Consider the following 15,440-nt stretch of genomic DNA (forward strand, 5'->3'; position numbering starts at 1 on the left):
ATGCAGCGTAGGTGCAACCCAGCATGCCGCATGATGAACGCGCAAGAGGCCAGGTGCCCAAGCAGACTTAAACAACCCTTTACAGTAGTGTGAGGATGCTTTTGAACAGAGAAGATGTGTAACTGTTTTTAGCATAAGGGGCACAATTTAAAGGTTCTGGTGGTGTGCAGCAAGGTTCAGGGCAGGGCATATAAACCCTGGCAGAAATCGGGGGGACACGTGACCATGCATGCCTTCCCCTCCACGTGTTGCCTCTGCTTTTGGAGATGACTGATAAGGTTGGACATCGCCTCCAATCTCTCTTGAAGTAGATAAGCTTTTGCTGTCATGGAGTCTAATACTACCCTCTGACGTCTATCTATGTAGGTGTTAACTAGGACTTTTCTTTGTTAATCCTTAAACTGACGTCAAGAAAAAGTTGGAGAATGCAGTAAAGTGACCTTCTCCCTGTTGAGACTATTTCTCTCAGATGAGCTGGTCGAGCTGGTCATCCAGATATGGGTAAATTATTACTCCGTCTTCTCAGATGGAGTTCAATGACTGCTAGATCCTTGGTGATGAAGCCTCTTGGCACTGTAGAGAGACCAAAGGGTAGGTGCTGTATTGGCAGTAGCTCTGTCCCACCCAGAATCTCATGTACTTCCTGTGTGCCAGATGTAGGAGATATGGAAATAGGCATTCTTTGGTGGAAGCCACAAACCAGTTATTTGGCTCTAGAGATGGAATTATGGAGGCTAGGGTCACCATGCTGAACTTGAAGTGGTAGATGAAAATGTTGGTCCCCCTCAAATTCAGAACTGGGTGCCATCTCCTCCACACTTTTCTTCCGTATTAGGAAGAAATTGGAGAAGAAACCCATGACCTTCTACTGAAGTAGAACATCTCTCACTGTTACATCAAGAAGTGGGTAATAAGAGGAGGTCCCTGGAAAGGGATGGGGAAGGGAATGGGAAGAGGCATAGTATAGAACTGAATGGAGTATACAACTGAGATTCTCTGTAGGAACCAGCAGTCTGTTAGAGTCCATGACTCCTTAAAAAAAAATGAAAAAAGTGGCAAAGAGTCCTGTGGCACCTTATAGACTAACAGACATATTGGAGCATAGGTTTCGTGGGTGAATACCCACTTTGCTAGATTCATGGGATCCAGACTAACACGGCTACTCCTCTGATACTAAAAAACTGAAGACAATTCCCAAATGGTGGTGTAGGAAGGGTCTAGATACGATAGATGGATTATAGTACAACTCCTGACCAACATGTTTGGATGCAGGTGCAAAGTGGGATGAAGTGATGACCAAGGAAAAAGAGTCTCCTTTTTGGAAACTGCTACCTTGCTCTGAGGGGCTGCAAGGTTCTCTTGTGGAAGAACATATGGGGTGGTGATCTCTGTTTGGAGTAAGTATGAGGTCTTCCTGGTTTTCTCTTAATAGTGTATAAACCTCACAACAATGCAGTGTGGCCCATGATTCCTTCAACAAGTAAAGAGCCTCATTAGTGTTCATGCTAAAATTATCTGGGCTCTCAAAAGGAAGCTGCTCCATGATTGTCTGCACTTCTCTCCAGATGCCAGAACTATGGAGCCAGGTTACCCTTCTCATAACAACTGGATGCAGTGTCAGTAGCATTCAGAGCCAGCTGGAAGGATGTCCTAGTAATTAATTAACAGCCCTTCTACAATTGAAGATTTAAAACTCCTCTTTTCCTGAGGGCATTTATTAATAAAGTCTGAAATTTTATTATAGTTCAAAGAATCATAACGGACCAATAACACCTCAAAATTTGTAATTCAGAATTGCAGGGTGGCAGATCCAAACAAATAGAGCCATTTTGGTTCCTTTTCTCCCAGAATCATTCTTAGCTGCAGCTGCTTTTCTCATTAGCTGCCACAACAACCAAGCAAGCAAGGTACAGGGTATGTGTACAGGTACAACTCTTGGGTGGATGGCACCTGGAACCTTTTATGTTGCTTTTGTCAGCATGTATGTTTGGCAGGCTCCTCACTGATGGAAGTGCCACGCACCCAGGCACAGACACATAGAGAATGACCAAAGGTTTATGTGGAGTCTCTTGTACATCTTCTGTCAGTATCTGAAGGGAATCAGCTATACATCTGAGCAGGTCTTGAACTCTCTTGTAGTCCTCTGGGAGAGATGGTGTAGAATGGACCACCACATCTGGGGACAAGGATGACAGCCATAGGTTTGCTGGAGCCTCAGCCAGAGGCTGCTTCTCCCCAAAAAAGTCCTCATGGAGCTCAGATGCATGCACTGCAAGCTGATACCCCCTTGGTCTTGGCGTGGAGTAGGATGTGGTGTGGAGGTATGATGCCTTGGCTGGTGTGGACCCCAGAAGTTTCAATAAGGCCATATTGGGTTTTTTCCTTTATAACATTCCAAGGTCCACAGGGAAGAGTAACGGCATATGCTACCCTCATGCTCCCCATGAGGGCCATGAATGAAGTCCTTATTTCCCTCTCAGGCTCTCAAAAGCCACATGGAGGGGCTCTCAAAGAATAAGTACGAGACATTCCCCACTGGTGAGAGTCAGAAGATGGAAACGAGCATTCCAGATCTAAAGGAGGGGCTACTGAAGCAGGGCAATCGGCCCTGGGGAAGCACTTGGTGCCAGTGAAGCAGGGGATATCGGTACCATGGAAAGGATGTTTAGGCCTGTGTACAGCTCAGAAAATTCCAGCTCTTCTAACACCTGAAGATCCCTTGGCACTGCAAGCTTTCCTAGTACTGAGAGGGGTGGTGCTATAAACCTCAGTTGAGGTTTTCCCAGTCAGGGAAAAAACAAACAAACAAACATTGGGGTTGATGGTGCCAGCTGCCTAGTACTGGCACACATTTTGCAGAAGGATCAAGGAAAGCATCAAGGAAATCAATGTTCTGGGGGACTGGTCCTGTAATAGCCAGTGCCAAAGTGCTGGCTGCTGAAGGAACACCCGAAGCTCTGGTCTCAGTACTGGAGGGAGCTCGCTTTGAATCCTGAGACAGTACTGGAGTCCCGGTACTGCGCTCCCTCAGAGCTCCGACGGTACCCAGTTTGGGCTGTGGAATCTCCTTAGAATGTGAGTGATGAGGTGATGTGGACCACTTCTTATTGGGAATCCCGTTGGGTATCTGCCCAACTTTTCCAGGGGAGTGATACTTCTTTTTCTCTATAAAGACTTTGTTTTAAGAGTCTTACTGGAATCCAAAACTGGTATGACCTTCGAAGATGGAATTCTCAAGGGCTTTTTTGGCCCGAGGTGGAAGTGTCCGGGGGGGTGGGGGGGTGTCTGCCCTGCCTTGGGTTGGAGGCCAACAGCATGAAGCGGTCTCTCAAACAATTGAAATGCACCGCCCTAGCTTTTAAAGTCCTTTTAGAAAAGGGCTCACACACCGAGCATCTGTGGGGAATATGGGCTTTCCTAAGACAAAACAGGCATCTGGTGATCCTATCATTAATAAGTATCACCACCTGGCAAGAGGGACAATACTTAAAGCTGGGTGGGTTATGATGTTTTACCCCTAAGTCCCAGCACTGTGAAGAAGATCCCAGTCAGGGAAAAACTTCCCCAAAACTATTAACTAGTTAAAAAAAATTGCAATAGGTGCCTACTCAACTAGCAAACACTAATATGTACACAGTTCAGCTAACCACCCTATCTAACACCAATATATACACAGTGCAGCTATCTATCTAGCACTAAAGTGTGTGCAATTCACAACAGTGGATTAAGAAAAAAGGATGGCTCTTGAGTTGGACACCAAGGAACTCCACCTGGCCATCATGAGCAGTGAGAAGGCACTGAGTGGCGATTAGCCCATTGCACCCGTTAGGTCCTCAGTTAGGTGCACAAGGATATTCAGGATGCAGGTGAGTAGACACTGGACTCTAATCCCAACTTTGTGGTCATGTGTGCACCAAGAGTGGGCTACATATGGTCAGGCACTCAAAGAAGAACTGCAACTTTTTGTTGTCTGTTGCTCAGATAATGACTGAGAATGTGGGGGCTGTTTACACCCTCAACACTGCAGAATTTTTATCAGTAGACCGTAGAGCCCTGAGACATTATTCTATCACGACTAATAGACACTTAGGATTTCTGAAGCTCTTCCCATGTGGGGATACCAAAGCCTTTGCCTCTCATTGGTTCGTAAGGACTGAAGATCACTTGTAAGGTAGGATTTACCTGCATTTCACACTGTAAACTGAAGCCCAACAAGGGAAAATGATGCGCCTCCAAAATCAGCCTGTGGCAGAGCATAACCTGATCACCTCTTCATCTAGACTGGAAAAAGCACTGGATCCATCCTGCACTGTCAGGACATGGACTGGATGAGCTGTCATGTACGCCTGTACCATCTCTGTCTTCTATGACTTTGTGATTCAGACTATTTAGATGTGTGCCGTTAAATTACTCAGCAGCCTCTCCCTTCTCCGCCATAAAACGCTTAAACACTACAGGAGAGTCTAGCTCTGTTGTGACTTTCCCCTAATGGTCAAACTCTACAGTGGACTTCAATGATTTGCAGAGTACATCCCCAGCATAGCTAGACTCTGAAGCTCAGCTGCAATACCACGCAGTATGCACAAAGTATGCATCTTGTGGTCTTCCTGGTGGGCCAAGACAGAGTCTCCTCCTGGCTGCACTCGTAAGAACTGAGCTGAGCTGTCTCAGCTGTCTGGCTTCTTTGCAGAGCTTTGCCACATTCTGCCCTCACAAAACCCCTGCTAACATTAATTTATATCTTGTATAAAAACAACAAATGGGCTACAGTAGTCTTGAGCATTCCTGTGGCACTTTCTATCTGACAGTCTCTTTGCGGTTGTGTTCAGTAATGCTTAAAAGCCCTGAGATCAGAGCCCTATTGTACAAATCTGTAAGTGACAGTCCCTGACCTGAAGGGACAAGATCTAAATAGACAAGATAGACATGAGGTAGGGAGAACTGAGTCAGAGAAAGGAGTCTTTACATGGATATTGCTGAAGTGGCAGGGGAGGGGGTTCTAAAAGGGTGATGAGAATGAAGGAGGACGTGGAAAATCTCCTACATGAGGAGAGATTGAAAAGACTTGGGTTGTTACCTTAGAAAAGTGATGAATGACAGGGGATGTGAAAAAAAGTACCTAAAACAATGAATGGACTGGAGCAGGGAGATCCTGTCTCCTAACACAAGAACAAGGCAACATTCAGTGAAACGAAAAGGTGGGAAATACATTTCCACATGTGTAACTTAACTATGGAACTCATTGCCAGAGGAAGTCATTAAAGTCAAGAACTGGTCAAGATTTTTTAAAAAAAGGGATCAGACATTTATAACAGGAATATCCAGTAATAATTAACAACAAAAATTTTGGGAGGGACATTAAACCCTTCGGAGTTTAGACTAATCTCTAAGGATTAGAGATCAAGATGAGACCTAATGTTGGGGGCAAATTATCCCACTTCTGCGACTGGCAGGTTCTTATACCTTCCTCTAAACCATCTGGTGCTACCCATTGCTGGCAGATGGGATACTGGACGAGATGGACCTCAGATTTGATCCAGGCTGGCAATTCCTATGTCCCTATGGAGATAAGTTTCCCAAGGTGATGGTAAGGCTGAGAAGACAACCCAGTTCTCAGTCCTGTGCCTCCATCTCGAGACCATCCTGCTGTTCCCAATAATATTTTATGACTCCCCTAGATCTTGCACAGCAGTGATCACACTATGGGGTTTCGCAAATAGCGTAGCCCAAATAAGATCACTGTACTTGAGGCATTACAATGAGGAATTCCAGTGAGTATTTGACTTGGAAGCCTAGACTGGGTCCATTTAAAATAAAGCTAAGATCCACTTTTTCATCAAACAATCTCAAAAGCAGTTAAAAAGAATAAAGACAGCCTGAACACATGTGCATGTGTTTTGTGGAGGGGAACAAGGAAGAATTGCCCCTTTATTCTAAAATCATGGTGTTTTGTTTAAAAAGAGGAGGGGGGGGCAGGAAAAAAAAAAGGATGTTTGAAACCCTGGATTCTTCCTTTTAGTCACCTTTGCATCTAGCTTCCAACCCATTAATCCCCTTAATCAAATCCCAATCAGTTCAAATTGTTTTGGTGATTAGATATTGTTTTAAATTTCTGATTCTGTGCAGAGCATCTAATTACATCAAGTATTCATTGTGTGCAGTTGTGATTCGAGTGTATAATCCCAATGCAATGGTGTGTAATAGTGCAATGCTGAGGCCTGTCTTAAGGAGAGGATTAGAAAATAGATTTGAAAGGTGGCCCAGGAGTATATTTTAAAATATTTTCCTTTCATTGTGAAGCTCCTTTAGTCGTAACATCATAGCTTCATAGATTCCAAGTCCAGAAGGGACGTGTTTTTCTAAAAGATCTGCTCTAGGAATTATTTGGGGTGAGATCTCTAGCCTGTGTTATGCAGCAGGTCAGACTATCTGATCACAACTGTCTCTTCTGGCCTCAATCTGTGGATCTTTTAGAAAAAACATCCAGTCTTGATTTAATAATTGTCAGTAATAGATAATCAACCACAACCTGTTGTAAATGGTTCCAATGATTAATTACTCTCCCCGTTTACAATTTATGCCTTACTTCCAGTCTGAATTAGTCTACTTTCAACTTCGGCTGTTAGCTCGTGGTATAACTTTTTCCTTTCACCAGGAGGACAGGAATAAGGAGAATATTGTGATTAAAAGGCACTGAAGTAGATTTGGGTGATCTGGCCTCAATTCCCAGCTCTGCTAGTCTCCATATAAAGTTAAGGAAGTCTCCATGCAAAATTAACCTGTTCTCCAGCTATAAAATGGGGATAACAATATTTCCTTTATCTTGTCTGTTTAGATTGTAAACTCTTTGGGGGCAGGGAGTGTCTCTCGTGTGTGCTTATACAGCACCTAGAGCAATGGAAGTGCTGGGCAGCATTGTAATACTAATAGTTGTTAGATGGTGAGTAGAAGCAACTCATATTAAGGCAGCCTATCACTTTCCATTATAAAAAATTCCTGCAACCATTTTGGTTTTTTTAAGAAACTCTCACACCTGCACAGTTTGTAAAAGGACTTCGAAATTTGGCAGAGGAATTGTCCTGATGTCAGGGAGGTGCCTTTTGCTGGCTTCATGTACATCTGTTCAGATCTGACCAATTTATAAGCGGTCAAAAACCACCATTTCCTAGATGTAGTGTATAGCTCATTATTGGCAGCATGCAAACCTCCTCCCTAGCAGTGCATATGCACCACTCCCTGCTGTCTCATTTCAGCAATTTCACACAAAAGGCAAACTCCAGATGGGCCACAAACAAATGGATCCTCCTCCTCCTCCTGCTAAAGCACTCCCACATCAAAATATGTTTTGGTTTAGGGCACTACTCAGGGAACCAACAAACCAGGAGATTCACCTCTACTGACTGATGCTAATAATTTTGAGGAGTCCGGTGGCACCTTAAAGACTAACAGATTTATTTGGGCATAAGCTTTTGTAGATAAAAAATTTCTTCAGATGCATCTGAAGTGAGTTTTTTTACCCATGAAAGCTTATGCCCAAATAAATCTGTTAGTCTTTAAGGTGCCACCAGACTCCTCAGTTTTTGTGGATACAGCCTAACATGGCTACCCCTCTGATATTTGATGCTAATAATTTTACCATACCTTCCATACCTCTTATTAAGTGAGACCACATTTCCAGTAGGAGATTGCACAAGCTGAGAATTGAACACTTATCTCTATCCAAATATCCATTTACCTAGGCTGCCAAGATACTTCCCAAGGGTGGGGTGCTAAGGTAAGAGAACACTTTAAGAAAACTGGTTACTGGTAGGACTTCACAGGAACACTCCTACGGACAACGGTGGGGGTTGACAGGAGAGGGCTAGACCCACAGAAAGCTAGTGGAGAACCCTTTGTTGAACCCACTGTGGAAGAACTCTAGTACAGAGGGGATATCCTGCCTTGAGATCCCATGAGTCTTCCACCAAAAGGAAAAGATAGCTCACACCCTATAGTAAGCAGAGGAATGAAGGAGCACAATGAAGATCTGCTCTCTGAAAATGGAGCAGTGGGCTACCTTTGTTAATAAGGCTGGAATACGAGTAAAGGAATCTGCACTTCTCTGCTGAGGTGGTGCAGAACAGCAAAGCCACTAGCCTTAAGTCAGGCCATACATAACAGCAACAGCGCAAGCTCTGCTAGGAACAGACCAATCTGCAATGTCTGGAGTGTGCACTTTGCTCTAGTTTATCCCTCCATCTGCTCTGTCGGTGACATCACTGACATCTAGCGGCCTTTGCTGTCACACAACCATCTAGATGATTTCCCACAGGCCCAGGATAGGAAAATACTCAGTGCTTGGCTGTTGTAGTACAAACAGTGCTTAATTTGTAATGAAAGAGCTGTCGGGGTTCAAGCAATTAGCTGCCAGGGCTGCAGCCAATTTTTTTTTTTTTTTTTTACTTTCATAACTAACGCAGCAAGCCCAGAGGTGCCAGGACTCTGAACTGCTGGGCTCAACCCTGGAAAGCCCCGTCACAAATTAAGCACCAAGCACAAGCCACATTATCGGACAAGCAGTTACACCTTTTCTAGTGCAATGGGTACCTTAAGTACCCCCGAATGGCTGTATAGAAACGTGCACAGACTTTCACTTCTACAGTTCAGCACTGAGCAAACAGTGCTACAATTTACGCTTTAGAGATACACATCACTCAAAGAGATGCATGCAATCAACCCTTTGAGTCCTCCTGCCAAATGAACATTCTTTCCTGGGATTCAGGTTTACTCAACACCGCATAACCGGTGTCAAACATATTCTAGAAACTGAAGCAAGGGGCTGCAGCTAAGAGAATTTTCCATTGTAAAAAGTGAAGAGTTATAATTCTGCACCAGAAACAAATTCTATCACCAATAGATCCCAGTGGTTCCCTCCCGCAGGGCACTCATTTCGCAAGACACTGCCTAAGTTCGCCTCTTTGTGAAACAGGTTACACTGACTTCTGTCACGTTTTTGGTTTCTGTGACTGTCTTTAAATTAGCCCTTTGACAACACTAGAGAAGTTGCATTCCTTGTGTCCCTGCTGCCCACATTCCAGCCAGAGAAAGAGCACCTTACATCCATACACAAGGGCTTCATGCAATTATTGGAGGCAACAATTCGCATAACTCACCCTGAAACTGAACTGCAGTAATCCGAGTTGGTGCAGGCTCACTCATCTGTGCCAGTGCATGCAATCAGCTCCCTCAGCCAGAAAAACCTCCTCCTCTGATCAGCTGAGTCTCCTCTGCTTCCCTACAATTTTCCCTTCAAACTTTAGCACAATTCAGAATGAGCTCAATCGATGTCGGTGTAAGATGGCCCAGCAGGCATCTAAACTGCCTCACTCGTCATGGCACAAGCAGGTCTAAGTCACGAGTCACGTCCACAGCAGTCAGCACTCTCCGTTCTGAGGGTTGAGAATGCCAGGTAAGGAAACAAACCCTTTGCTTCTTTACCGTGGATAAAGGAGGTTGGAAAGGTTTCTGTGTGTGTGTGTTTTACATTAACAATTCAAGTCTTGTCTACTATGGAAGCCTGTGGCGGCAGGAGACAGAGCAATTCCATCCCAAGGGATAGAAAGTGAGATAGGGATAGACTAGTTTTTACCACGGCCACCTCCAGCAAGAGAGCAGCGCTGGCATTCCTCATAGTTCTTAGGTAAAAACTAAAGCAGGCAAAAATAAAAAAATAGAGGGGGAGGGGCACAAACCAAGGTCACCTTGAAACTGCCATTGTGTAAATGCTTTATAGTACAATCTAATTACATGATCAAATAGACTCAAATACAAAAGCTAAACATTTCTCTACAACAGATGTGTAGCATTGTGGAGCACTGTCTACTACTCTGTGTAGTAAAGTGCAAGTCACTTATATGAAAGTTTACATGGTAAACACTCCATCATACATTCTAACACAGGAGGAATATGGAAAATTAGTTTTGTAATTAACTGTTTTATCTGCTAATTGCACTTAAGGCTATGCTGCTGGTTGAAAAGGGTGTATACAGAAGAGTGCTCACAATAAGGAGAACTTAAAACTTATTGTACAAGAAACCTACATCAATAAAGATACAAGAATGGAAAAAATTACTAGAAGTATGTAAATCAGGAAAATGTTGTACTATATTTGCTAAACAGTGAGATCATGCAATTAAGACTAGCATGATGCACAGGCACAAAGGGGAAGAGCGACAGTTGCAGATGCAAACTTAATGTGGGCATTTCCTGATGTGATCACTTAGCTTTTTCCTGGATTTTATTATTTTGATTACAATGCCTTTCAGTAGAAAATTTAAAGTTCAAAAGACCAAGAGCACAATCCCTAGCAGAAGCCTTCCATGCCATGTTGATGTGTACTGAAATATTAAAGAGTTTTTAATATTAGGGCAGACCTTGGCGTCTGTATTTAATGGAAAGGGCAGAGCATCAAGGTGATGTGTTCACAGTGACTAGTGTTGCTATGAAGGGGGCAGCTGTCTTTCATACTAGTTGGAGCTTTTACCTGAGTGTGGCCATAACTGAGCCTTGAGGTGTCAAATGCATGGGTCCTATGGCCAGATCTGCGCCGTCACCCCAACTGTGGCCTTCTGAACAACCATAAATGGGATTGAGCGCTTTTTTCTTTTTAAATAGCCATTGCTATTTAGGTATCCTAAAGGACCTGGAGGCTGCAAGTGCCCTCAATAAAGGGGAATGTTACAGAGAAAGCGAGCTCTTCAACTGTTTCCCTCTTCCTACCAGGAACACTCTGTTTTGCGTGGATTCAGTTTTAGTCACCATTGAAATACCACTCTCAGCAGTAACAGTACACAACCGTTTAGGAAGTGAAGGATACCATACCCAATTAGTCAGTGAGGGAATTTAGAAGACAAGAGAGTGGACAAGTTATCCAAATCAGAACTTGACTGCATGTCTGTTGAACACCCTACGTCTTCAGAAGTGCCATGACATTGTAATGGCCAGACATGACTGGGAGTGCAGTTTTAAAACCTATTCATAATAAGGCTCCTCTAATAGCATAGTGCCCCAGTACCAGACCGGGATGTTTTAATACTTAATGAGTAGAAGGAGAAATGGTTTCAGTAGGTGGTGCTCTAACACTACTTTCTGCAGCACCTCTGTGTTCCTTGGAGGTCTCCCCTACAGGTACCCAACCACCCAGTGCGATGTTGGTACAAGGTGGTAAAGGCTGCCAACAATATTGCCTGGCGTGTTAAACATCTGCTGAAGTCTGGTAGCACCTAGATTTGCTTGGTTTGACTGGCTTGTTTGCAAGACAGAGAGACTTTCAAGATGCTCAATTTTGGCCTAGCTATTCCCACTAAAGGGGAGTTTTACCACTGATTTCAATGAGAACAGAGTTAGGGCAATGCTGTAAGCTTCTGAGAACGCTCCCTTCACTTCCAGCACCCTGTAAAATATTAAAAGTTAGTACTGAGCTTATGATAAGCGCATGCAAACCAGAATAAAATTTAATATTTATTAGAATTTCTTCTGGTAACAGCACTCAACATCTTAACAAACCAAGTTGTGAAGTTTTAAAAAATCTAGGATTACAAAAAAAGTTAAAATAAGTTGTTCCTTGTATTTAATGGCAACAAAGGGAATTTTCTATTTAAAAAAACTGCCATATAAAGAGTAGTATTTTAAGAAATAGTGTGATTACCATGATATGTTATTTGCAGAATGGATACACAGTATATGAATGCCAATCTGAACGGAACAGAAGTGCAGAAAGTACCACACTCTTTGAAGCTCTGGACAGGTGGTTCGAAGTAAGGGGGAGACTTCCTAGTGAAATAACTTAAGATACCACACAATGGACAAAACACAAGGTAGAGTACAGAGACATTACATGACACCCTCATTACAGCACCCCCTCAAGTCTGGTTATACAGTAAATATGAAACTTAGTAAAGTGCATCTTTTAAAGACTTGTCTAGTGAAATAGCATTTTCAGATATAAAACACTTAACACAAGACGTGCAAGAACAGTTAAAATCATAGTGTACGTTTTTAAAAACTACTTTTTAAACTTTTGATTCACTAAAGAATAAAGGTGTCAGCTACAGTAGTGTTCACATTATTCTTCAACCAGATGCATCCTCATGTGCTTTTGTTACTTGGCAAATCTTTAGATATGGAGCAGGGCAAAATAAATGCAGTCGAAGCAAATGCTGCTTCTCTCAATGTAATACAATTCCGCCACGGCAGCACAGCCACATGCAGCACAGCCATGGTTAGATTTTGGGAAGCTTTGGTGCACTAACGACGGGATTAGTTTCCTGCAAGTACCTCCGCCCCGCACTCTTGTAATCGTAGGTGCAGGTGTGAGTCTCTGCATAGCGATGAGTTGCACAGAAGTTGTTTCCACATCTGAAGAATGAAGAACATGAAACATTAGGACTCACCTTCCAAGAGCCTGTTTCTCTGTGACACTCAGAAGATGCCCTTTGCCTTCCCTTTCCTTCCTTTTTGGAGTTACTGCTCCCCCCAACCCCTGTTACTGGGTCACCACTGCAGCTCTCTTCCATGGGGAGACAAGGAAAAGACTGCTTTGGGTATGAGCTGGCAGAAAGGTACCCAGCATTGCTCTGGCACTTAACTCCAATCATTCCAGCTTTATAGAACCATCCCAGAATGTGCGCAGGTGAAATGCAGGAGTTCGATCATCTTATCAAATGCCTTCAGCCAACACAGGGCTTCACTGTGTTCTTCTCTGAAGACTGGACACAGGCTCAGCCCAACAGTGCTAGTTTCTGCTTTGACACAGTGCCCCTTTCTTTCAGTGAACCCAGATCACTAGACAGGTACTCCATGAGCCGGGGGCGGGGAAATCAACCGACCATTATTTACCTCTTAAAATCCAGCCACAAATATTACTCCATCCCAGGCTGGGATGAACATGGAGGCACAACTACAATTCTGCTACACGAGACTAACTTTGCCTCTCCCCGGATAGCAGCAGCAGATACAAGTTAAGAGAAGGGAATGGTTTTGCCTTAGAATTTGACAGCTTGACTAGCTAAAATTCCTAGCATGACAAAAGGAAAAAGGGCACACTGCAGTCTGCTGCTTGGGGAAAAGGACTAAGGGTCTGTCTCCATGGCAGTTAGCTTGGGTTGGAACGTGAGCATTACCTTCACTTGACTCCCGGCCACACACACAAATCTCTAGTTTGAGTAAAGTCAGCATGCTGTAACTAGCCCGTCAGGGGTGGGTGGGTTGAAGCTCAAGTGATGCTGATGCTTGAGCTAGCAATGCAGTGAGGAAGCAACAACATGAATTACAACTCAGCAGCAGCCAGTCAAATCACTCTGTGCAGCTCAGGTATATATAGTTGAGGCATGATCCCTCTCACTCAAATGAGTCTAGCTCAAGTGCAGTAATTTGAGTGTGCTAACTCAAGCTAACTATTGCAAGAAAGACACACCCTGACATAAGCTCTCCCCAGCCACAGCTTGTGGCCCTTTGCCAAGGCAGTGGGAGTGTAACAGACTGTCAAAACGAATGTCAAGTCATAAGTACTTATTTCAGGAGGTTTCTGAGTTTGCGTCTGATAGTAATGTGTTCAGCTTTAAGACCTGATTAGGCTATATGCCTACTCTATTTAGTTTTCTGAGTTCTTTGTCCAATGTTCCTGTAGAATTTTATACTGATTTTTAGGTCAATTCCCAAGGTCTATAACTGGAAGTTCTCTTGTACAATTACGTTCCTTACCTGGTTGTCATTCTGTTCTAATAGGGGAACATCTGGATCTTTTTAGGGTCTCAGGAGTGGCAGACCCTATTACATTTTCAGGCTCAAGCAGACCACTTAATCTAATTCCACAGGAATCTCAAGATATTCCCTCAATACAGAAATGTGTAACTTCTAAAATCTTTACAAAACCAACAGGCTTTAGAGAATCAGTCAGGAGGCAGTGCCTCATCCTTCCGTCAGTCCCCAGTGCCAGCAGCTGCAACTGAGACTGTCTGCCTCATTGACAAAAGTTAAGTGAAAAATCCACACCCCTGACGGATCTAGCTTTGCTGACCCAATCCCCACTGTAGGCACAGCTATGCTGACAGAAACATGTTTCCATGGACCTCACTACTGTTGTGCAGGGAGCTGGTGTTCCTACACGGATGGAAAAAACCCTTTTGTCAGGGCAGGCTGCAGCTACACTATGGGATTATGCTGGCATACCTATGGCACTCCAGCTATGCTGGCATAGTCTCTGTGGTGTAGACATACTCTTACTTTAGCCCAATCTGGTTCAGGTGTTTCCTAAGGTTTCTCTTAAGATAACTCAACGCTACTCAGGAACTAAAATCTAAAGAACAGATTCTCCTGGACCCATTTTTGATATTTTGGCTAACAGAACTTCTTAAAGGGAAGACAGAATGGAGGTGGGGAAGCCAAAAATTGAGATGCTATCATTGTATTAGGGCAGAGGTTCTCAAACTGTGGTCCGCGAGTTTGATTCAGGTAATCCAGATAGTTCCCTCTAAAGTGCGCACCTGGGCGGCCACACACAACAAAATGAAGGGCCACCCACCTAATTACCGGAGCTGTGCAGGCGCGGCTCCCCTAATTAGGTGCCTGGACCCTGGAGAAGATGCACATGTAAGGTGAGGTGGTGGCCTTGTGGGGAATAGTGTGTAGGTGGGAGGGGGCAGTGGGGTGAGAAGAGAGCGTGGGGGAAATTTGGGACACGCAGGGCTGTGGCGACCAGAGAATGAAGCGACTTTCCCCAGCTCCCGGGCTGTGGCTGCCAGGGAGAGATGGCCCGGCTTCCCAGCCTCAGCTCTGTGGCGGGGGAGAGACCCCCCTCCTTCCCAGCCCAGCTCGGGCGCTGCCACAGCGGGGAAGAGCGGGCACATCCATCGCATTAGAAAGGTAAGACTACTGACATTAAAATACGAGTTGTGTGCTTCTATTTGTAGAACAAAAAAAAATTAAGGGTTTTTTTTTTTAAAATATATAGCGCTTTTATCCAAAGCGCTTTACAATAGTTAGCTATTGGTACAAACAACATTTGGAAAGATCATTAAGTGGTCTGCTGAGACCCTCAGCAATTTTCAAGTGGTCTGCAAAAAAAAAAAGTTTAACTACCGAAAACAGTGGTTCTCAAAGTTAAAATTCTTTTAGAAGACCTAATACAGGACAACTCTAATACGGGGGGGATCACACCTTGGGAAAATGACTCAAGATCTATATGCCAGTATTTCTCCCTCGACACACAGTGAAGGTTTATTTGGATTTACTGTCAATTTCTTAAATTCTCTGGATGCTTTAACTGTTTAATATGAAACCTGATTTGAGAGAGCGCAACTGAATGCAAGATACGTGGATGAAAAGTAGTAAAATTTTATCTGAAGACAAACATCCATATCTTTACTGACGTGGCTAAGGCCACCCAGGCTCATTTGCCTTCC

At 43.8% G+C, this 15,440-nt stretch overlaps 1 protein-coding gene across 4 annotated transcripts in view; it reads right to left on the reverse strand.

The window, feature by feature from the left end:
- Positions 1 to 9,748: 9,748 nt before the first annotated feature.
- The window catches only part of ZFAND4 (zinc finger AN1-type containing 4), a 42,047-nt gene continuing 36,355 nt past the window's right edge, over positions 9,749 to 15,440 (reverse strand). For 3 of the 4 annotated variants that reach the window (XM_077821473.1, XM_077821470.1, XM_077821471.1), the window contains exon 10: positions 9,749 to 12,396. In XM_077821473.1, coding sequence (XP_077677599.1) covers positions 12,261 to 12,396 — 136 coding nt within the window. In that variant the 3' untranslated portion in view covers positions 9,749 to 12,260. Of the gene's footprint in view, positions 12,397 to 13,160; positions 13,275 to 15,440 lie in introns of all 4 variants that reach the window. The other variant, XR_013346620.1, reaches the window with a different exon arrangement.

Source organism: Eretmochelys imbricata, chromosome 7, assembly GCF_965152235.1.
Source record: "Eretmochelys imbricata isolate rEreImb1 chromosome 7, rEreImb1.hap1, whole genome shotgun sequence".
NCBI lineage: Eukaryota > Metazoa > Chordata > Testudines > Cheloniidae > Eretmochelys > Eretmochelys imbricata.